General features: G+C 39.7%; 1 protein-coding gene across 1 annotated transcript in view; it reads left to right on the top strand.

Moving 5' to 3' along the window:
• MED27 (mediator complex subunit 27) overlaps positions 1–24,224 on the top strand; it is an 84,052-nt gene that overhangs the window by 19,396 nt on the left and 40,432 nt on the right. Inside the window, exon 3 of the mRNA XM_069031505.1 lies at positions 13,429–13,559. Within this exon, the coding sequence (XP_068887606.1) occupies positions 13,429–13,559 (131 nt within the window). The remainder of the gene's footprint in view (positions 1–13,428; positions 13,560–24,224) is intronic.

The following is a 24,224-nucleotide window of genomic DNA, read 5'->3' as shown; positions in this document are numbered from 1 at the left end:
TCAGCTCTCCAGCATCATTTTTAAGTTTTCCTTGCTCTTTTATGTTTTTGTGAACGCCTCAGGCAAAAACTATAGTTGAGTGAATTGTCAGTTGTTCATGTTGCTGAATTATTGGCTTGATAAAATGAACTTTGTGAGGTAGGTAGGTAGTGTCCTCATTAAAAACGGTTTTGTAGCTGGAGAAGTGATGGAAACAAGTTCAAAAATCATGGTGTGTGAGAAACAGTGTCTCGCTCCCCCACCGCCCCAGTTTCCTTAAATGCACACCAGTTTGTCATATTGCTGGTGCTATGAGCTCATATAGAAAGATCCTTTTTGGTTGTGTAAGTATGTGCACTGCTGAAGAGTTGAGGATACTTTTAGAAAATTTAATGCTGAATTTATCAGCTCATGTCTGCTTCAAGATTGTATTTGTAATGTAAAATTCCAACTGTAACTGTAATGTAACAGTTACATTGGGTTTTTTTAAATGTAATTTCTATCTGTCTCTGTCTGTCTCTGTCTTTGAGACCGAAAGATACAGGTTTGGGTTTTGTTTTCTTTTTTCTCACATGTGTGATATGTTTTTACATTCCCACTTGCAGTGGTTCTCCAAGGTTCTGCACCCACAATACTGCAGTGATAGGCACCATGCCGTGCTCAGCTCCATGGGGAGTTTGCTTCTGGCCAGCTCAGAACTGTTGGAGAAAGAGTTGCTTTGGTTTTTGAGGTGAGGGAAATAAGAATAAATGAGAATTTAAGGTAGGGTATTCTGTGTCTGTTCAGGGCTGGCAAGTTTTGGAAGGTGGCAGACCATATATATGGGATGCTTTGAGGTTTTTATGGGAAGCAGTTGATAGGATGAGGTTGATATCAGTGCACAACAGGGTGATGCTGAAATTTTGGTACAACACAAACTATGTGTAGGGAGGTCAATGCTGTTCCCCAGGGTCAGCTGGACTTTCTGAAATCATCCAGCTCAGGACTGGGTGTGATAACAGCTGTGAACTGGGTGATGCAGGTGCAGGGAAGGAGAACCCCCTCAGAGCCTCCCTGGCTCTTTCAAGAGATAAAGTAATATTGTGATGAGGTTTGTTTTTTTTTTAAATTTTCCCCCCTTTCATTTTTTTCTTGGTATTGGGGAACATTCAGAGAAAAATGCCAGTAGTGTTCATTTGTTCTGTAGGGGCTTGTAGGCAGCACGGCCTTCAGCAGAGATGGGTGAAGGAGTTAAAACAATCACTGATATTTGTTTATTATGATTGAGGGAGGAAACACAGCCTTGGTTGAATGAAGCTGTGTGGAATCATTTTCTATTCCAGTCCAATGTTATTCCCTCACTTGTCATGCTCTGGTCATTAGTGCTTTTAATTTACCTTCCAGTGAATGTGCCAGATGAGCCACTGTGACCAGCCACATTTCTGTTTATTTTTCTGATGATGGCCATCTGAAGCAATAGATTGATGTCTGCAGTTTTTGCTTCATTAGTAATGAAGTCCACAAAGCAGTGAGAGGAATGTCTGTTTACTTGGTGCCTTGAACTGAGGTGCTGATAAATGGCTGGGCTTTGATCTGGTAGGATTTTTGTAGTGATTATCAAGATACAGAAATAAGGTATGTCCAGGTTTAAATGAGGATCTGAAATGTCTGTGGGCTAAATGGTAGACATTTAAGTGGTAATTGGGTTGTTGAAGAGTGCCTGCAAGACAGCCAGTGCATGGAAAATCAAATATATGTCGGTCTCCTTTGAAATCCATGAAAAATAATAATTTTATTTTCCTGTGGCTTTAACTGTGTCCCACAGCAACATAAAAATGGCTCAATCTCCAAGTCATAAAACCCTGTGATAACACCAGTGCAAATTCCTAGCTAAGTAATGAATCTCTAATGTTTGTAATTTCCAGAAAGTATTTTCCCAGTTCTGTAGTGGCAGTCAGTGTTAGGAATACTGTAGGGCTGGTGTGGGCGGGGATGGTTTTTGCTCATTACAGTGACAGCTGCAAGTCTGGTCTTCAGAAGCCTGGGTTTGGCCCTGAGTATCATTCTCTGTCCCCTCTGTTCCTATTTTGAGCCCAGTAAAGAGAAGCATATGTTTTCTTGCATCACCTACGTCGGCGTTACCTTGTGAAGCATGACAAGGTCATGTGTTTATATGGCAAAAGAGGAAATCTCAAATTGTGTTTGAGCTGTCTTAGAACTGCTTTTTTCTTGTGATAGATTAAAGTTTTCCATGATGTAGATGGTTAAATTTTGATTCATGCAGGTATGCATGTGTTGATGCTACAGTGTTGCTCCTGAAATTGGTACTGTTATATTATTAATATTGCAGATCATGCCAAGGAGGTGTCTCGCATTTAATACAGAACATAAGAAGGTTTGCCTACCCCATATGAAAATCTCAAATTGGAACTGAGGATGCTATAAAAATTTAAAAGGAACAAGGTCAGCCTGCAAATTGCATATTTTAAAAAGCAGAAAATCATCTATTTTTAACAGCAAATTTCCTTACCTGTTAGTACCTTTACTAATAACATTTTCGATTATTAACACTTGAAAATGGTTTTAAGCATAATTTTAATTGTAAAATCACCTAGTTACCATTTGGCTAGTGCTCATTAATACAGGGTTTTCTAGTTGAGAGACAGGAGAACTGAGCCAGAAGCATTTGGGTTCCTATGCTCCTCCTTTATGATCAAACAAGGTCAATTTATTCCACTCATGAAAGAAAAGGTAATGGATGGGTCACCTGCTTTGTCCCAACGTATATTGAGGAGGGGAAAGTGGGTAAGAGGGTTCTTCATAAAAGCAAACAAAACAAAACAAATCTGTAATTGAAAATAAAAGTTTAACAGATTTGGACTGCTGCTGAGGTAGGTGGCTTAAACATCTGTGGTAATTAAGCATGGAATGAATTGGAGAGGAATAGTCTGGGACTTGCCTTCCTTGGAACTGAAAGTTCATCTTCTCCATTTTTAACTTGGTTTCAGAGAATATCTGATGGGATGTGCTTTACTTCCAGTTAGTGGCTGGTCCACACAAAAAGTTGCCATGAACTGCTCCAGACTAATCCTTTATTTCAAGTGATAGAAGTGGGGGTAGAGATTCCTACCATGCCATGACCTGGCTGAAAGCCTCTTCTGGCTGCTTCGAAGACTTGCTCAGCACCTGACTGCAGTCATTATCTGTCGAAACTCTACTACAAATATAGTAAGTAGTAAAAACATTTAGTGTTCTTAAAAATCTGAGATTCCTCAGATCCACACCCAGCATGAGTGGAATAAGAATTGTGAAGGTAAATTTAACAGTATTTGTAAAGAAGCAAGATAAAGCAGGGAAATATGGTAGAAGGCATCTGAGAGGAGAAGTGTGGGCATTGTGTGAGATCCTGCAAATAACATTCTGTGCATGAAAACGGTGCTGAGTAACTGCCTCTTCATCCATGAGATCCTGCAGACTGTGGTAATTTGAGGTCTGGAAAGAAGCACATAATGAAAGTCTGAATCCTTAGCACAGGCAGACTGATTCAGATTGCACAGGCATTATGAAGCATTTCCTAGTTACGGAATTCTTCATTTGTAACCTTAATTTTAATGTAACTTTTTTAGCATACCTAAAAATACATAAAAAACACTACTTTTTTCCTTAAATATACAGTATTTCTTAGGTCAGCACAAAACCTCCCACCTCCCTGTAAACGGTGTGTTATAAATACCTAAATAAATACAATAAAAAGCTTTTGGAGAGGATTTCTTCCTTTTGGTTCCAACGAGAGAGGAGTAAATAAAGTAATTGATGTGCCCTGTTAGCTGTCGACCAAGTTTCATGTCCAAGTTTCATGTGGCGTGTCTTTCCTTTGGCATGCACAGAGAAGCAGCGGATTTTAGCACCTCGCCTACAGCATCCACCTCCTGACAGCAAAACTTGTCAATAGAGAAGCATTCAGCACTTCATTATTTCTACAACCTGAGTGCATTTGCAAATTAATTGATGTGTGGGAGGAAAGGCATCTGCTATTGTAGAAGCCCTTAACTGTTGCAGCAAAACTAGAAATAAACTGGTTAGCTGTAGTGAGCTGATATGCTGTTGCAGGTGTTGGAGCCTCTGAAGTGGATCTTGTCTTTTTTTCTTGTTTTTGATATTACACAAAAAAACCAAAACCCAAACCCAAACTTCTCACTGAATTGTGACCATGGAAACACCAGCACAATAAAGATAATACCTTGTATACTTCTATATGGTTGCTAGCAAGTCATTTCATATTTCTTGCTGGCTCAGCACCAAAAGAGAGTTTTAATTAGGCCTGTAATGAATGACTGGGAGCGTTTTAAAGGCTATTAATCTTGTGGTGTAATTGAGTTAATTATAATATCATTATAAGCTCCCATGAAAATAGGATGAAGTGTATTCCATTTGTTTTACTCCTAAAGTTATTTCTGAGGTCCCCCGGCTTCATCTCAAATGCTCCTACTGCAAGTCTTCAACAGAGGAAGCTGTAAAAGCATTTCATGTGTCATTGCACCAAACCTTCTGTTGTGCATCATCCCAGTCCCAGGCTCTCGGAGCTGCCCCTTTACTGTAGCTGCGGGTGCAGTGTGTCTTTAGTTTGCATTTCCCAGAGTAGTATTTCCTTGTTTTTCTGGTTTCCGATCAGTAACTCACCCGAGTGTGGCAGATGAGAGTAAGAATATGTGATCTATTTTCAGAAATAAAGATTACAGCAGCTTTCGAACTGTTACTCTTTGTGCTGTGGCAAAAAAAGTGTGTAGCAAAAGAGGTGTTTTTTGCAAAGCATATGGCTCTTCCACTCGTTCAGACTACAGTAAGTTTGGGATTTGGTTGTAAAACATCTCTGTGCTTTTTGCACTCTCTAGTCAGAGTGTGACATCTCCAACAGATGGACACATAAACTTTCCATAATCCACTTCTTTCCCTTCAGAAGAGGAGATGAGATTCTCATCTGTAAAAGTTGTTGAGGAAAACCTAATCTGTCGAAGTCTGTTGTGTGCTTAGATGTGGGGACGTGACAATGTGATGGAGACACAGCTCAGCTCAGCCCTGGAGTTGGGCTCTTTGTGGGGCTGTCTGCAGCTGTGAGGTCAGCCCTGCTTTTGTATGTACTTCAAACCTCCTTAGAGCATTTGCCAGGGAGGTTGAGGTTGGACGTCAGGAAGAATTTCTCCACGGAAAGGGTGGTCAGGCGTTGGAAGGGGCTGCCCAGGAAGGTGAAGTCACCATCCCTGGAAGGGTTCAAGAGACACCTGGAGGTGGCACTCGGTGCTCTGGTCTAGTTGACACTAGATTTGGCTGGTAACACCATCCTGTTTGCTTTTTGTGACCCTGCATTATCAGGATTGTCTTGGTTTAGTGCTTTTAAAGTCTACAGTGAAGAGTAGTTTCCAACCTTAACCCTGCTGGGATAGTAGAACTGCTTTTTTTCTTTCAGGAACTTTGCTGGTCACACTTTTATATTTTCCATCCTCTTGACTATTACAGATTTTGTAAATAGTTTAGAAATGCCAGCTTGTGATGTATGGGCCTCTTTAACATTTCTTTGATTTATGTGCACTATGCTGAAAAAAAGCAGAGGAAGCATATTATTCTGGAAAAGAATGTTGCCAGTCTTCCATTTTTTCAGTCTTAGTTAAAAGCTACACTTTTATCAATCAAACCTGATAGATTCTTTTTGCATTCCCAAAAACATTCATAACTTAACTCTTTGATGTCTAAAGAAATAATTTGCCTAAGACTTTTATAAATGTCTGTTTATTTTTTGGATGTCTAACTTGACATATCTTTTAACCTGATTTTTCAGAAGTTCCAGACACCTGTGGTGATTCCAGGGTTTATCTCTGTAAAAGTCCCTGGTGTTACATGGAAAGGATGAGAGTTAAAACCTCTTACTCAAACTAGTGGGAACAGTGACCTTTAATTTAAGATTTGCTCTTATTTATGGATGAATATTTTCTGTGAGTTGCTTTATAGTATCTAGAAAAAGTGGATAAGTTAATCTGATCACGAATATTCTGAAGCTGTAGTAGGAATGTTCTTATAGGGGAATAAACCTCATGCATTCTGTTCCAAAACTCTCCAGCTTCAAGCTTTAATTGCTTGTTGCTAGTGGGCAGGAAATTAGCATTCCCTGCAGCCTTGCTTCAGGATGCCTGCTAGATGTAAAGAAAGATAGTACCAAAAGTAACCATTTAAGGAAGAATTAGCTCCTAATTTGGCAACTTTGGCTCAGTTTAAACAATATTCCTTCAACCCCTTCTGCTGGTACAGCGGGGTGGTCACCTTGAGTAGAAGAGAGTGGTGATGTCTGGTGTAGCTTGGCAGAGCCTCAGGATGGACTGTGGAGTTGTGATCTTCCAATTTCCCCTTCAGGAAGTCCACAGGAGACTGAGGAAAGCCAGGTTTCCCTGTGCTGGCAGGAAGACCCTCAGCTGGGCTGTTGTCAGACACTCAGTATGGTTATCTGCAAGTCTAAAGATATTGTGCATTTTAATTATTGTGCAAGCGACCAAAGCTAAGGAAAGGCATTTAACAGAAGTTAAAATAATTAAATTTAATGAGTTAGGGAAAGAATAAATTAGCAGCACTAGTACTGGGTGTTGTTATTACTGTTCCACTGCTTACCCACTAATGGGCTTCCCTCATCTCTGCTTTGACTGCCTGTCTCCCCTTTGTCTGGTTGTGCACCTGTGCTGGTTGGATTTACATAAGCTGCACCATGTAGACATTTTGTTGAAGAATATTAATTTCTTTATTTGTCTATAAAGTGCTTTGTTTGCTGTCGTAAAGCCCACCCTCAGAGCTGCAAATCAAGGCATGGTGCTGGGCAGTTCGGGGAGTGTTTCTGTACCTGATTGCAGCCCTTTATTCTGCCATTTGGGCTTAAAGTATCTTCCCATTTCTTATCTAAGCACCTGAGCACCCCCTGTCACAGAGGCAGCAGGTCATTCTTCATACTGACATCCTGCCACCTGAGCCCCTGACACCAAAGATTTAGTCTAGGGCTTTAGAAATATTAATTTTAGCAGGAGAGGTGTGTCTCCAGGGTTCTGGTGGCTGTTTAAGGGGGCACGGCAGTGCTGGGGGAAGGTACTAACTGTGTCCTTACCTTGGAGTTTTAATGATGACTTTCCCCTGCTACAGATTACTTGTCCTATACAAAGATAATGCTTCTGTCAAAAAGGAATTAGGATTTTCTGTCAGATATTGGTCATGTGAGTTCTTAGGTCTTCAGACTTTAATGAAGTCCATTAAAGGAACACACAATTGTGAACACACCCCACAGAGTGACACTAAGACCATTTGCCTGATCTGGACAACCTCTGTACCTTAAACACCTGCCTTGAGCTCAGGGTTACTTGAAAATGCTGCTGTTTGTTACTGCACCTGATTTTATTTTGTCATTTAGATGCAGAACACAATGTAATAATTCTAGTCTGGTTTTTGTAATTCTGTTATGTGTTTGTGTTGTAGCTGCATATACAATGAAATAAATGCCAGTTCATTTAGTTATCTTTCAGTAAATATGTATGTTCAAACCCTTCAGAGTACCTGGAGGTATAAACATTTTAAGCATAAAATACAGTTCTTCTTCTAAAGAGGTAAATAAAGTAGCTTGTAACCCCAGATTATGATTACTGTGCCTCTTTATCCATTTCAAACATTACATCCCTTTAAAATTCAGCCTGGTGGCTGTGTAGTGTCCCTTTGTGTTGACATTATCCAAAAAGCAAGAATATGTCACTTCTGTAACTATTAAATGGATTCCAGAACATTTTAAAAAAAGAAACGTGAATGAGACATAGTGGCTTTTGCAGAGACTCTGAACAGTGCAGGTCATTTTATTGGCAGCAAGGATGCAGATGCTGAAGTTTTGACCAATTCCTTGAAGAAAGTGCCATCAAATTTGCTATCTCTGCATGGTAAAAAGCCAAAGACTTGCAAGCAGTATTGGAGTGAGGGAACATTCATCAGCAGTCATTCATCAGCAGAACTTCAATGTTTTCGAAAGAAAAGTATGGGGAGAACACGCTTTAAGGCTGAAATCTGACACTAATTAAAACAGCACTCTCAGCAAAAACAGGAATTCAGAGACAATGGAACAAAATCTGTAGCAAAGACAAGGTGTTAAAAGAAACAGGGATGTGTATCAATGCATTTCTGTTTGTTGTGTCATTATATAGGTAAATAAAAATGTCTCAACTTGTTTTTGAACTTCCCAGGTCAGGGAGAGAGGGAGGAGAGGGACCTAAGAGAGAAGGCCTGTGCAGGGCCATGTGCAGGGCTGATGTTCCCAGCCTGCTCTGTATCCTGGTTCATTGACCAGGATGAGGCCGTGGCATCTCACTGCAATGGAAGTCCCAGCCCAGGCATGAGAGAGGACAGTAAGAGAAGTATGAGCTCATTATTGTCACAGTTTAGTCAGATCAGGATGTTTAGAAAAAGGTGTAACAGCTTTTGCACAGGGATTTAAAAAAGGTAGGATGGGAGCAGCCTTTGTTCCTGTTGTGGATAGGTGTTTCTTGCTTAAATATTCTTGTAAACTGGAAGGTGTTTGGGGGGACATAAATGCTTTAAAAAAAATAGAATAAAGTGTCCTCATTAAATAGTAAAATAGAGCAATGACAATGTCTAACTTTGCTATTAATTGAAAAGCCTGCAACCTAGCTGCACAAGAGGAAAACCAGTGAGTAAAGAAATTGAAGACTCTTCTTTTGTCTTACTGATGCTGTTTTGGTCCAGTCGAGAATTCAGCTGTCCTAAAATGATCAGATATTGTTTGGAGAAAAAGAGAATTTCCAAACAGGCCTCATTATCTGAAAAAAGCTTAAAGATATCAATTAAGGTGGTATAATTTCTCTCTTGCCTACTTTAGTCTTCGGAGATGAAACCGTGGGAGTGTCCTGCTTGCTTGCTCCTTGCTCTTTTCAAAAGAGCAAGTAGAGTTTTATCATAATAGACAAATCCCTTGTTATCTGCAAGGGAGAAGTAGTTTAATGATGAGGGGCAGAGCACTGTGCATCCTAAAGGAGGCAAATGTGCATCACCAGGATTAGAGTGACCTCAGAAAATGCCACAGTGGGTGAGTATCTGTCAGCCACCTCTCTGAAAGGCATTCCTTGGAAGAATGGAAATCAACTTTACATTACCAAGATCTGAGGAAACGTTTTTCTGTTTATGTATATGGTCAGTAAATATTTACATAAGAATGGAAAAAATAACAGGGTAATGTGATTACAAAGAAAATCATTATTCTGATTTCACTTTTTAAAGTGTTGGTGCTTAGAAGGCTTTAATTAGTGGCAAAATGTAATGTGCAACTGTGAGCTGATGTGATCAGTTGCTAATGCTCCAAGTGATTGGTTTTTTTCTTTTTCTCTTGTTCTTTTTCTTCCCTGATTCTTACCTTCTTTCAACCAGTTTTTGCAACTTTGGATGGCCTTGTCAGTAAGTGCAGTGTACTCACTTGTTTGGGCAGCAGTCAGCACATGCAAAATCTCCAGCCCATGAATTATGTAAATTAAAGACCTCTAGGCCCAGCTTGATTCTAATGATGAAGCTTTAGCTTTCAGAGTTTTAAATGCACACTATGCCCATGTCTGTGGTTTTGTAACATTCACTGCAGAGTAACCCTACAGGCTGAGATGGAAACCTGTCACAGTATGGTCAGTGCTTTTCACTTGAACAAAGGGACCTTTTCTGCAGGGTTCTGGCTGTAGCAGAAGTTTTCTGTCTGCTCCAAATCTTAAAGATCATCTGCACAAGACAGGATTTTTTGGGGGATGGGTCGGTTCTTTCTGGTTATTTTCGTTGTTTTAGGAGGTATATTACCTTATTTCTGATAAGAAGAGTCACTGGGGTAGAATAAGGAAAAGATATTATGTGATTGACTTCTTTAAAAATATTAATGCTTTCAGAGTTAAATCAATTCTGTAATTCTTTAATACACCTTTTTTTTGTTTAAATAGGTCATGTGAAAGCCTAACATATCTTATCTAGATGAAGAAATTGCTCTCTTTACAATTACAGCTGTGAGAAAAGTGACTCCCAAGTGCTTTCTCTGTTGATGCCCTTCATTTAGTGAGGAAGAGCTGTTAATACATTAATATAGTTTTCATATACTCAGGAACACTGAAAATGTGAACCATTAGTGATAGTGTTTTGTTCTAGAAAATACAGCCATGTGGCCATTAACACAGAAAAATAATTAATCTTTAAAAATAATTTTAAAGTAATGCAAGTTCTGTTTTCATTTGCCTTCGTGTAAAGCTTTTGTGTATATTGCAGTGTTACTTTCAGTACCTTTCCTACATTCCTAAGAAGTCACTTTTGATTTTAAAATGTAGAATTCACACATGTACTTGGAACTGCAGTTTTAAGAAAAATATCAGCTATCATGAGACTCATCATAAACCTGTACAAGTTGGCACTGGGGTATATCCTGGCTGCTAAATGTTGTAAATTGATTTTTGTTGTTGCTGGTTTTGATTTCTTGGGTTTCTGAAATAGATTTTCTGTTTCATCTGCATGTATTGGAGAAAAAGGATTGATCCTATTGATATTATGCAGAAAAATATTTCATTAGGAAAAGCTTAGTCTCACACAAACCAGGTGGAATTCCCCAAAGCTGAAAATGTGGATGCTTGCTGTAGTGATGGGGAATTCCTTTGCAGCTGATAGGGGAATGATTTGCAGGACTGCCTAGTGCTCAGTCCTCATTTCAGTGAGTATTCACCATTCTGCTGGTTTAACTGGACACAGGTGTCAGAAGCAGAGGGAAGAGGTTATTGGGAATGTTACTGGGAATGCACTCAGCAGAGTAGGTTTGACCATCAGCACCTTGGCAACTTTTGGCCATGTTGGGTTGTGGGGTGTCAGACCCCTCTGAGAGCAGCTCTGCTGGTCCAGCCAAAGGCTCTGTCACCCCCTGTCTCATCTCCAGCTGCAGCACGTGCCCACAACGTTCTCTCCAATGTTATTCCAGCCACCAGCATTCCCTGGCTTCAGGACTCCTGGAGCTCAGTGTGGTTTCTGTGTATTCATTAACCCAAAAAAGGGTTTGTGTCCCATGAGCTCATCTCAGCCTCCCTGCATGAGCCTTTTAGCACCCACAGCATCCTCTGACATGCATTTCAGTACTTTTCCCTAAAGTGGAGAGAATGTGTTTGGAAATGGTGTTCTCTTGTTGTTAAGCAAAAATTTGGGGGGATTGGTGTAGTTTTAGCTGAGATTTTCTCTCATGGTCGATGCTGGCAGACAGAGGTGTTTATTCTGTAAGAGGAAAAGGGAACTGAATGGTGTCTCTATTATCCATCAGACCATGAATCTCCTGGCCATAGTTTTGATACTTGTGGTCCTGCTTTGGCACTATTTTCAGGTCTTGCTTCTGCTCCTCAGAAAAATGATTAAGAAACAATTTCCTGATCCCTTCAGTGAACACCCCCTGTCCCCAAAAAGGAGAGCACTCTGTGTGGTACAGTATGTGATGCTTTAATAATGTATAAATCAAGCTGGACAGAAGCTGCCTGTCAGTTTTATTAACTTTGACCTTTTCTCCCATTATAAAGATGATTTGTAAATATTTAATGGCCGTTACAGGTTTTGACAGTTGGACCTACATTCATAAGAGCAAAGGTAGATTATGAAGAAACACTTATAATTAATAAAAATAACTTAATCACTGAGACTCAGCCTTGAAGGACAAAATTGTGGTTTAGAATCTATTTATTTTTGATTCCTTTTGTAGTTTTTGGTTGGTGTTTTTATTCCTGACCACTAAATGTCACTAGCTGGGAGGTTATAAAATGTTTTTAAGAAGTTGCCTTTAAAATCCATCTCTGATTAGCACTGGTGATTACCTCCATCTCTGAGCTAGTGTCCAAATAATGTTGTTTACCTGACATACCTGCACAGGGAGCATGAGTGCATGGTGTCACCAGCACAAAATGTAAGAGTAAGAAGTAAGATGCAAGAAAGAAAAGGAAAAGCATATTCCTGGAGTCGAAGGGCTCTTCTGCCAGAGCTGTCTTTGCCTTTAATTCCCTGCATATTGCACTCCCTGCACATTCAGGTAGTGAAGATTGAAAACTAAGCCCCTGACACTGAAACATGGCCTTTCAAACATGGACCCTCCATCGCTCTCATTGATTTTTTTTCATTTCAGAAAACTGTCAGAGAAATACAAATCTGAGTAAAATCCATTGGTTGGGGCAATAAAATCCCCCCCTTCCCTGGTGGAGCTCAGCTCCCTTCCCATTAGGAACGCGATGTGTCTTCGTGTCGTGCCACGGCTGAGCTCACGTGGCAAAGCAGCCAAGGGAACCAGAATCCTGTCAGAAATCCTTATGGATGTGCTGAGCAGTGACATCTGAGTCAAACTGGCTCAGGGGATTGCTGCCCTCCTGTTCACAGGTGTTTTTGAGTACATCACTTCCAAGCTTTGCTTCCCTCCTTTTCGCTCAGTCCCTGGAGAGCAGCTTAGTCTAAGACCACTTTGTTTTCTGAACATTTTTAAATCATAGTTTCCTGACCATAACCCATTTTTTATGTGCAGACCTTGGGGTTAGAGGTGTTAATGTGTGAAACAGTTCAGCTTTTTCAGAACAAATCTTTAGACAATTTAACGAACACAGAGATCCAGGTGCTGGAATGATGCAGGAAATTACATTTGTCTGACACTGAGGCTTCCTCCCCTTTCCAGTTCGAAAATGGGGAACTCAGTGTGTAATTGAAGGTGCTCAGAGGAGAATTTGTAACTTGTTGCACTTGGAGGTGGTTGCAGGACAGGCAGAGCCCTCTAGCTGTTCTTAAATCTGGGAGCTGTGGGAGTGCACTCAAAATCCTGCCTATTCATGTTGTGTCCTTCAGAAATTTGTCTTTTATTGGCAAGGAAAAGAAAAGTTTAGAGGAGAAAGCTACAGAATGTGAATTGTTCTGCAGTGCTATGGAGATGTGCGAGCAGGTATTTTAAAAGCAAGATTTTTCCTTACAGTGGTAGAACCTCCTTTGCAAATGTTTTGTGTTTTTATGTTTAAGAAGAAAAAGATGAGTGTTACTTCTAAAAAGCTGGTTTATATTTTGAAAGGGTTGCATCTGTCTTCCTCTTATCTTCTTCCTAAAGTGAGAATGCTTAGTCCCTAGAGAGGAGCAGCAGTCTCAATGTTTAAAAGCAAGCCCAAGTTTCAATTGAGTTAGACTTGAGAAGAAGTCCTTGATTCATCATCTTACTTGCCCTGATGCACAACTTGCTCCTTGTACCCATTTCACAGCAGACTTTTTGTCCCTATTGTCTTCTACCAAGCAATATATCTGAAATACCACACGTTAACTTCCTGACTGGCTGTAATTTGAATCAGGTGCCACAGGTAGCAGAGGTCTGACACAGACAGAGTACTGCAGTGGTGTGTATTTTAATATATATATATGTTTTTTCTTATCCAGTTGCAGTACCATGCTGGGCTGGCATCTGGCCTTTTGAATCAGCAGTCTCTGAAACGTTCGGCCAACCAGATGGGAGTCTCTGCAAAGCGCAGACCAAAAGCCCAGCCAACAACTCTTGTCCTGCCTCCTCAGTAAGTAATTGGATATTTGGAAGAGTTTCCGTGCTGGGGGGTGGCATATTTCTTATTAACTTACTGGTTTTTTGGTTTAATGTTAGATCATCATAATAGGCAACCTCATGCTTGCAGTTTTGTTCCATACACATTCTCTTTGTAGCAGGTCATTAAAAAACTTTTTGCAACACGAGCTTGTCATTGAGGAATGATGCTCACCTGATTAGTATGACTTGGAGCTTCAAGTAGGACTTTTCTGAAGGTCCTGAAAGACTGAAGCCAGAAAGTCTTTGGTGTGAGTACTTTCTCGGCAAACGTCTGTTCCGAGTCCATCTGTTCACCATATGTTAATTTTGCATTGGATCTAAACCTCTTTTACAGGTGACAAGCAATTATGAGGACACTTAGAAACTGTTTGAGGACAGAGAGTATCAACACTTTAAGCAGGCTGTGTGTAGTGATGCCAGAAACACAGAGATGCACACAATGAAGCTTAAAAATTAATCAACCACCTGAAATATTTAGTTACATGTAAGAAAATGATTATTATGTAGAAAATGAAGTGCTAAGCAATTGTTCATTGTGCTGAGCATCCTTGTAGTTTGTGGAAACTGCCTGCTTTTCTTCACAAAACAAGAGTCACTGATGTATAAACACTGTGCTACCAAAAACCTCGTAGTTACAATAATAGAAGTCCGTGTTGTCACCAGATTTCATAGGTGTATGTTTAATGAGTTTTTTCCTTAAAGGAAGTGTGAAAAAAATCAGAGCCAATAGAGCTTTCCCCTTGTATATTAACTTTAAAGTGCTGGTAATTCAAGAATCCATAAAATGCTTGATTGTTTTACCAATATATCCAACAAAGGAGAGCAGTTTGAAGGGGGCTGCAGCAGCAGTTCAAAACCAGATGTTGTTTCTCTGATATGTGTGATGGAACAGGGGTATCTTGTGGCAAACTGGTGATTAGTTTTCCTCCTTTGTTGGGGTATCTGGAGCTTCAAATGGACTTCTCCAGGCAGTCTGTAAATTGGAGTACTGTGATATCAGTTGACACAGGTTTTTTCAGAGGTCTTAAAATATTTTGGTGGGTTTTGTTTTATTTCTTAATCATGGCATCTCTAGTTAATAGAAATATATATAAAGAGCTAACTTCTATTTTTGCATAGAAAAATCTGTTCTTAAACAGTTGCAGCTGTATAAATCTTAATGTGAGATACATAATATACACATTTAAAAGTATTATATTTCTTGTTATCTGTAGATGATTTTCCTTCAGTGATGGATTTATCTAGGATCTGCAGATAGACTGAAATTTTAGTGTGGTAGCTAAACTTTAGCCAGTAGTTGAATTATGTTTCAGTATCTTATTACCACTTCCAGCATTATTCACAGGGAAAATGTGTTTCTGCTGAGCTGGCCCTTTATCTGTCACTGGGTTCCTCCTCTCTGGCTTCTCTTTGACCTTTCCATATTTGTTCTTGTTTGCTATCTCGGTATGTCTTAAGAGAATAATAGTGATATTAAGGCAAATCAAATACCAGTTGGGCTCAATATCTTGTTTCCAACACAGGGCAGAAGCAGATTGTGAAAAGACTTATGAAAATAGGCTTATGAAAAGTATTTTAAAAAAAAAAAAAAAGGTGTGACAAATGGATTTTAATATCTTGATTTTGCTGTAGTTTCATGCAAATAGTGATGAATCATGCAGTGGTGGTTTTTTCCCTTCATTCTTTATAAAATGCAAAAAAGAAAACATCCAGGTGCAAAACTACAGATCTCCTTGAAAGGGCATCCTGCGTACTAATATTCCCATGGCAATTCAAGGATTTATTTGTTTTTTAGCTTTATTAATTCATCAAGAAAGGGGTAACTATTTCTTGGTCTATTTTTGCTTTGATGTATGCTATTAAAATTAAGTTCAGTGAAAAGTCATTGGGCTGAGTAACAATGAGTCAAGTGTTTCTTAAATGTTGTTCAGAGCAACTGTATTATCTAGAGCTTTTCTTAAACAGAAGTAGTTGAAACCAGCTGTATGCCAAAATGTCATTTCAGGAGAGCAGGTTGGAGCAAATATCAACACTGCAGTAATTCCAGTCTGCCAGCAAAGGAACAAAGGAAACAGTTGCTCAGGAGGTATCAGAGGTGATGATTTGGGCAAAGAATCTCCTAAAACCAATTTATTCTTATGCAGATTTTGCACATGGCTAGTTTGCTAGTAAACATGTCTACATTTGAGTTAAAGGTGGTATTAGAGGGCAGGTTACTAATCTGTTTATTTATGGTCCTTTTCCTTGAAGAAACTGCATGAGTAACTTTTGCTGTTGTGCTTCATGTTCTCGGTGGCAGTGGTGCGAGCTGAGCAATTTTCTTGCTCATCCAGGTCTTTGATCTTTGCTGCTGGGGCAAGACCTGGGTTGTATTCCACAAACTAAACATACCCAAAATGGTGTTTCTCCTCATAAAGGGGGTGATACAGCAGTAAAATCGAGTTCAGTGTCAATTCACTGTTCACTTGAGCCTTCAGTCCCTCTCTCTGCTCTGCTTTTCTTCTTTCCTCTCCAATTTTCCAAAGAATCCAGTCAAACAAAGCAAACCCAAGCCTGTCTCCGAGGCTCGGCCATCTCTTCCTGCTTTACGCTCACAGAAGGAGCTGGAGAACGGGTTTTGCTGATGGCAAAAGTGATTCTTGGTGGGCTCTCACCCCTTTTCCTCCCCAGCCTTAGGCTGCCTTCTGATGTGCTCTGGTTTGGAGGTGAGAAGCTTTAGTTTTTCACTAGTAAATATATGAAACAGCAGCAGCAATTTTGAATCCAAAAGGTGGAGTTGCAAATGGAAGTTCTCTGCCCTATGCAACCACTATAAGGAAGATCTACATTTTCTCACTATTTGTTATTTGTTATTTCTGAGGGTGCTGAGGAGTTTTGAAGAGAGGCCTTTTGGTGTTCGGTTTTGCTTTTCAGTATTGGTTTTCCCTGGCTCTGAAAGTGCAGAAAGGAAGGCTGGATTGATGTGTGTCTCATTCCCAGCCAAATGATCTGTGTGAGAAAATGACTAACTGCTGGCTGCTTTCTCTGCCTGCTTTGTCCCTCCTTCTGTCTTCTATTAACAAGACATCTCCCTGTACGTGCTAATGGATGCGTTCCCTCACATGCCTCTCATCTGGCTGCTGGTTCCTTCCTTCTGTTAAGGAATCTCAAGGCAGTGTTTGCTAAAGTGCTGAGAGCTGTCAGCTCCTTCTGAGTGCCTGGGGAAGCGTCTGCCTGCAGCCCTGCTGGAAACCAGAGTGGCTGCTCCTGCTTGGGAATCAATAAATAAAGACAATAAGAAATGACGGCATAGCTTTTCTTTTCCTCTTGAAATGTAGTAATTGGTGCAGTTAATTAATCTTGTATTATTTTGCTTGGCACCACATCATCAAAAGAAAATTTGCAGTTATGAAGTTGTCTCTGAGACCCTGAGGAAGCAGAATTCTCTCAGGGGATGCTGAAAGCAGGGAACCCACAGAGGTAATTCCTGCTGCTGGATCACCCTGCTGGGATCCCAGGGAATCTGGTGTGTCACTGTCCAGATGGAAAACAACAGCAGTGAGCCACTGTGAGCTGGAGAGGGAAGAAAAGAGGAAGCCCAGGATGTTGTCTGTATTGTTGCAGCAGAGTTCAGTGGCACACACAAGAGGGTCAGTTAGTTTTAATGGGAATTTTTAGGGGTCTCGGTTGCAAACTCCATGACTTTGATAGCTCTGTTGCATGGGGCTTTCTCAGTGCTCCCAGATTAATCATCTGTTGTCTTTGTCTGGAAGAAAATTGCCAGAACAAGAACTTGATCACCACAGAAGGTACTGAGACTCTTGCCCTTTATTGTGCCTTTTAGGGTCATTTCTTGTCACTTTGTGGTTTTGGAGAAATAAGCACACTATAAACAATAAACAAGTGGAAGTCTGGCTCTTGTTTGACAACTTCAGGCTCAATGAACAGAGAAGTTTGAGTAAAAGAGAGTCCAGTTTTTTTGTTTTAAGGCTCTTCAGCTTGTCTTGTAAATCTCTTGTGGTCTGATGTATACCCTAACATGACAGTGAAAATATTGTAATAGATTGAGTAAAAATCTCTGTAAATTTGTACTCTGTGGCTAGGAGCACACCAGCAAAATTACTTTTCTTTTTCTTTTTTTTTTTTTTTTTTAATAAAGGAAAAGACACTGCTGCCTATGATACTGTTCGAGATAAATGAGCAAAAAAATCTGTGGAGATAACTTTTCTTTTAGGAGGTAACTTGAGGATATAGAGACTCTGAATGGCCAGTTTGTTTCTGCTGCTTGTTCCGGGTGAGATGGAGGAGGTCTCTGCTGTCTACACCTCAGAATTCATCTGGATGATTCTTCTAGAGAAGAAGGATATATTCAAAAGATATATACATCCTGCATCCTTTGGAGCTGCATTAGCTAAAGATGCTCCATAATGAGTGGTCTCCTTAGAAAGTTAATTTCCTGGCTCAGCAGGTATTTGTTCATCTGGATTTGGAACAGAACTGTACAGATATCCCAAACTCTTGTGTTTGTTGGAGCTTGATTCAATACCAGCATAGTCAAAGTGTTGTTCTGTCACAGCATTAATGTCTTACCTGTTTAATGGTTCTGTCATATAATTAGTTCTGTCAGATTCTATTGGCTTTGGTCAAGAGCTTTCTTCAGGGTACTGAAATTGACTCTTAAGGAAGGATTTAGTATTAAATGAAGAAGTTGCTGGTTTTATGCTGGTTTTAACATTTATATATATATATAAAACTATACACCTAGTCATCAGATGTGCCAAAAGAAATTATTTGGAACTTAACTTGTATAATTATCATTTTTGCAATAAAGAAAAATCCTGATGAGCCCTTTGCCAAGAGTTTTTTGGAGGAAAGTGTTTTTTCAGCATTTTGTTTTATAAACAGCATCTAATTTCTTCCTATGTTCAGGGATTTTGTATGTAAGAAAGAGGCAGATCATTCTTAAGGTAATGGCAAAGCATGCTTAGCCAATAAAGGTTCATAAGTTTTGTATTTTTTGAGAGAACATGTTTAAATTATGCTGTGTTAGTCCCTTCCAACCCAAACCATTGTGATTCCATGAGGAATCTGATTCAGTTCAGTGTGACACCAGGTGTAGGGGTGGGGTTATTTAACATGCCAGATGTTGTTATTGCAATAATTCAGTATCAGGAGCTGGACTCCAATCTTTGGGCCTCCTCCTGGAGTATTCAAGTGTAGAAGAGCAAAGTGTGTGCTGTATTTTCTGTTTTGAGAAAAATAATTGGAAGTTCTTTGTGCAGTTCTGAAATTCTTCTTTGCCTGTACTGGCAGAGCTGCATTAAGTATCAATATTCATTAAATACCACAGAGATGATAATGTAATAAAGCAATAATCCTCAGGCCCACTTCTATACTTCTCTCCAGAAGAGCTGAGGTTGAGAATGTAATTAAAGATTAAAACTCTGTTTGCATTCTGGAACATGGAGATATCTTTTTGTACATGATGGGGAATTGCATTAATAAGGAAGAGATCAGTTTTCAATATCTTTCAATACTGGGAGCTCATTTCATATCCCTGTTCATGTTTAAGTTTCTCACGGAATTCCTTTAGCTTGATTTCAGCAAGACAGTGCAACAGGAACTGTAAAAGAACATGTTGCTGAAACATGTGACCCTTTTGCTCCACAAATTAATCCCCTTTTATATGAAAGAAAAAAAGATTAAAAACTAGTTCTTTATGTTGTAGGACAATAATATTTACAAGAATAAGTTTAATTACTTTGCAGTTATGTATCATGTCGATCGAACATTAATTTTAGTATTTGGTGTCTTGTGTACAGTTTGGATCACATCATTGTGCTGTTTTCTTTTTATCTGTAGTTAATTGTTGAACTCCTGTTGCAGAGCTCTTTTGTGAAGCTGTTTTAGTGGGAGTTGCAGTGTGTTGCCATCTATCCCTGACTCCCATACTGATTGCAGTTTGTTCGGGGGTTGTGTGGCCAGGACAGTGGAATCCCAGTGGTGGGGAAGCATCTCCTTTGACTGAACCCATCTGTGTAACAAATTATATGGGACAATTCCAGGGTGATAACACATCATTAACGTGTCTTGAACTGAGTTTTCCAAAGGAGCAGCCCTTGGGTGGGTGTTGGATTGTCCTTTCTGGATTTCAGATGTAAAACCAGTGAGTGACAGTCCTTGTCATCTGGATGAGAGATGAGTCTTAAGCTTTTAAAGACAGATTTTTTTTTTTTCCCAGTTGCCCATGTCAGCAGCAGGGACAAATGTTCCTGAGCTCTGTGACTGGCTGTTGCTTTATCCTGCTGCTTTGGGTGTGTTTTGTTTAAAGATGGTGGGGGGGAGCAGTCTGCTATTAAATGTAATGGCAATCTGTCTCAGTTATGTGGTATTTACTGTTTAGCACTCAGTATAGTGTAGCTGGAAAGAAAAAACTCTACAGTACAGTTTTGATTCCATGAAGGGCTTTGTTAGGCAACTCCAGAGAGATCAAATCCAGTAACATACCTGGGATATAACAGTGGTCATCTCACTATTTGTAGCCAAAGATACTTTATCAAACTCTTCTCCAAAAAAGGCAGAAAGGAATAATCCAGTTGAAATTTTATTTCAGTGTAACAGGTAAATTTTAAAATAGGTGCTCTTAAATTGTTTGATGTCTCTGCTTTGTTTTTGGTGCTGTTCACTTGGGTTATGTATCGTGTTAACTTTGGGACTTCACAGGTACTTTGTAACCTGTTTAGATACCAAAAAACACGAGCTTTGCTGCTCTATGCATCTTTAGAAACACAATTCTTTTAAACATTTTAATCTTGATTTAATCTCCTAATGTGTTGATATATCTGGCAGCAGGGGCTTCTACAGTAATCTTCTTTGTTTTGTTATGCCAAATCAATGCTTTTTTTTTTTTTTGGCTGTAGTTATATGCTGAATTTAATTTAATTCCATTAAGTACTATGCAGCTGCATATTTTCTTACAAAGTAGTTACAAAAAAACAGCAGGCATTGATCAACACAGATTGTCCAAAGGAAATACTTTGACTAAAACGAAATGTTCCTTATGATATTCAGTAACAGGAGAATAATTTCTATCCATACAATACAAAAGGATCTTGGATGTTGCTTTATCCGTAGTAAATGACTGAAATATGCATTAAAGAAGCAAAGAATGGTTTGGGTTGGAAGGGACCTTAAAGCTCATCCCATTCCACCCCCTGCCATGGGCAGGGACACCTTCCCCTATCCCAGGTTGCTCCAAGCCCCATCCAGCCTGGCCTTGGACACTGCCAGGGATGGGGCAGCCACAGCTTCTCTGGACAGGAAACATTGGTTAGGAGGTAAAACTTCACAGTGTATTTTAACATGGAGGAAAAACCTATTTTATTTATTCACTTTTCAACAACTCTTCTAACCAAGTACTGTGGGATGAGAGTGCATGCAATTAAGATTTCACAATTTCTTTACTGTGTGTAGAGCTCTTGTTACAAGAGTGTTGTGAGCCACTGTGGGCCAATGTGATGAGCTCTGTGCATGTGCCTGTCATGGAGACGTGAGCCAGAAAGCACCTGGGGCTGGTGGCTGTTGACATTTTGTTGTCATATTCCACAAATAATCCCCCAAATAGGATTGTTGTGAGTGTGATGTGGAGCCCTGTGTGACCAAGCACAGCGATTTGAAATCATTCCCATCTACTTTGGGGAAGATTAACTGGAACACTGTATTTGGGAAGTGAAAAAGATGAATCTTTTTGGAGACTCTGGGCCATGTACCAGTGTTGATCTGCTGTTTCCAGAGCATGCACAGATCCAGAGCAGCAGACCCTTAGTGAGTTTAGAGTTACTGGGGAGCACAGCTCTGTTGTGAAAGAGCAAATTTCTGACTCTTTGATGTATGTTTGCCTTAAAGGTAATGTTTGTGTGAGAACCGTGCCATTAAAAGGTGGCAATTAATTAAAAGTTGTTCCACAGTCCCAACCATTAGAAGATGCCCTTGCAGCATTTAGAGCAGAACATTAATATTGCACTGTAGGGAATCCCTGTACTTTCAGTAACAAAGAAAGTTAAGGATGAAGATTTTAATGTGTAATTAAAGACTGCAAATACTAGTTTAACTGCTTGTTTCTGTGTCAAAAAAAAAGTTAAAAAGAACACAAACTACATGTGGTTGAACTAATTAAGACAGTGAGGAACAAGCTAGATAAGAGAGAAAATTTGTATGAATCTAATAATGATATCAAAGCTTTTGCTAAAGCTGTGATTTTATAATAAGATTGTTTTAACCCCCCCCAAATTCCCTTTTTTTTCTCATTGCTATTTGGGGGATGGGGATTCGAGGCTGCTTGACTGCAGCAGACAATCAATCTGAAAAGAATAAATTAAAACTGCCTCTTGCCAAAATCAAAAATGTATTACAGCAAATGTTTCCATCTGCATTGGTTGTATATTCCCCTGTCAGAGATGAGGAGCAGGAAGAGCAGAGCTGGAATAAGGTGGAGCAAGAAGGTCTTTATATTTTGGTGGCTCAGCCAGACCAGCTTTATTGTATAATCATATTGTGTAATGTGATATAAGCTCTTTGTGGATGTATTAATTAATGACTTTTTGTACCTCTACAAAGTAACCTTTGTCTGTCTGAGAGGAGAACTAAACAGCAACAGTGGGAGAGGGGATAAAAGTGCTTTCAAATGGGAACCCTGTACACTTGAGGAGAAGGAAGGTCTAGGTGTGTGTCACAGGGAAAACACTTCAAAAATGCAAATCTTACCTAAAAATAAAGGCAATTAAAGCCCCGTGTAGTTTCAGCAGTAACTCTACAAAGGGTGAAGTTTTCCCAAGTGATGAACTGCACCATGGGGGTGTCCTGGGAGCTCAGGGGGCTGTTCCCATCCCTGGGGACCGTGGTGGTGCCGGGCTCTGGCTGTGCTCACGGCTGGACTGCAAGGTGTGAGAGGATGCCTGGATGTCCCTTCTAACTACAGAGGATACACAGAAGAACTGCTTTGCTCTGCTTTCTTTACCTGCTGTTAAAAATAACTGTTATTACTTTTTAATTTCACTTTAGGGCATTCTCTGGGTATTTGTGTGTTTACAAGAAACCCTATGGATGGGTTAAATGAAAAAAGCTTGGGGTAGCAAATTCCAGCTGATGACTTCATAGTTTTCTCCTCTAAATATAATCTTCACTTAAAATGATTTGAAGTATTTTGGTACAGTTATTTTCTAGGCCCATTTTCCCAACACACAGTGGGAAAAAATAAATAAAATGGAACCATTAGAAGTTTCACTGGGTGAAGCGACTCAATTTTCATCCCTTTATAGATGTTGCTCTACTGTTATTTCCATTCTTGATGGGTTAATTTTGGAAGGCACTTGCTCTTTGCTGTGTAGGTTTTACATACACAGGAGTAACACCATCCTTTCCATTTCAGTGATGTTACTAGCAGTGTGTGTGTGTTTTATTGTGAAAATAAGTGTATCAGTAGTGTGATGAACGCTGCTAATTGACATAGATACATTTACCTCATTGTCTGTGTACTGACCCAATTCTTGCCTTGGCATGGGTAACATAGGGAGTAAAAACTGGACAGGGAAGAGCTTGTTAACACTGGCAGACTTGGCTTTGGCTTTTTTCTGTGGCTGCACACCGTGTCTTTATTGTCTGTGAGTCATGGCCAGGGGAATCCTGTAGTAAGCCCTCTAATTTTAGCAACCAAAGGCACCTTAATGCAGCAGTTTTTGCATTGAAATTAAATTTATGCTTTTGTTTTGCTCAAGATTGTTCTTTGAAACTCAGTTTTGGGAAAGAAAGTAAGAGTTTGGCACAGAGTTTGTGGTAAAGTAGTGAATCACTTATTTAACGTTTACTGAGCTTGCCTGGAATGGAATGAAATGAAGATTGTATTCTGTGTAGGATCATTATGCTCCATTGTTGCATGTAATGCTTTGATTCCAATCCCTGATTGTGGAATAGTGTTCAGCCTTTTCATTCTGTGCCATGTGTGTTTGAAAGCAATTAAAAAAGATGCAGAGCCTCCTAAGCAAGTTATTGCAGAGCAAATTACTGTTTTGTTGAGTTGTTCTGTGCCTCAGTTTCCCCATGGGAATGGTGAGAATTTTATCATCTGGAAGCTGTGCAGGAATGCTGGGAGTGACTCGAGCAATATTGGTACAAAGCTGGGATGAGAGGAGGCATTAACCACACCACAAGGCAGATGCCTTCATCCAGGGAAAGAGTCTGGACTTCTCTTTTTTAATTTTGTTTATTCAAGACCAAGTAATTTTTTTAAAAATCCAGAATCCAGGAGTGACACGTTGTGAGGAATGAATGACCAGATAATTCCTATTTGCAAGGCCTAATAGGAAGCTCTGAGTATCCACTGTCAGCATTTGTTGTGGTAAGTGAGTGATGATGTATTGTCCTGTATCCTTTGTGTTCTTGCCTTTAGGTGCTCATTTCAGTGATGGAAGACAAAGTGCCAACACATGAAATAATTACACACAAGCCTGGCTGGAGCCTGTCAGTGTGTGTCAAGCTGCCTAAACTTCTGTGGCCTCTGAATTGTTGAGCTCCTTTGCTGATTGTTGTATTCAGTGTTTGGTATTAAAATCAAATGTGCTCTAGGAATGGCAAAAAATACCCTATGGTTTTGATGTATTTC

The sequence above is a fragment of the Aphelocoma coerulescens genome, chromosome 17 (genome assembly GCF_041296385.1).
Source record: "Aphelocoma coerulescens isolate FSJ_1873_10779 chromosome 17, UR_Acoe_1.0, whole genome shotgun sequence".
NCBI classification, from domain to species: Eukaryota; Metazoa; Chordata; class Aves; order Passeriformes; family Corvidae; genus Aphelocoma; species Aphelocoma coerulescens.
This window is presented reverse-complemented; position numbering and strand designations above follow the sequence as displayed.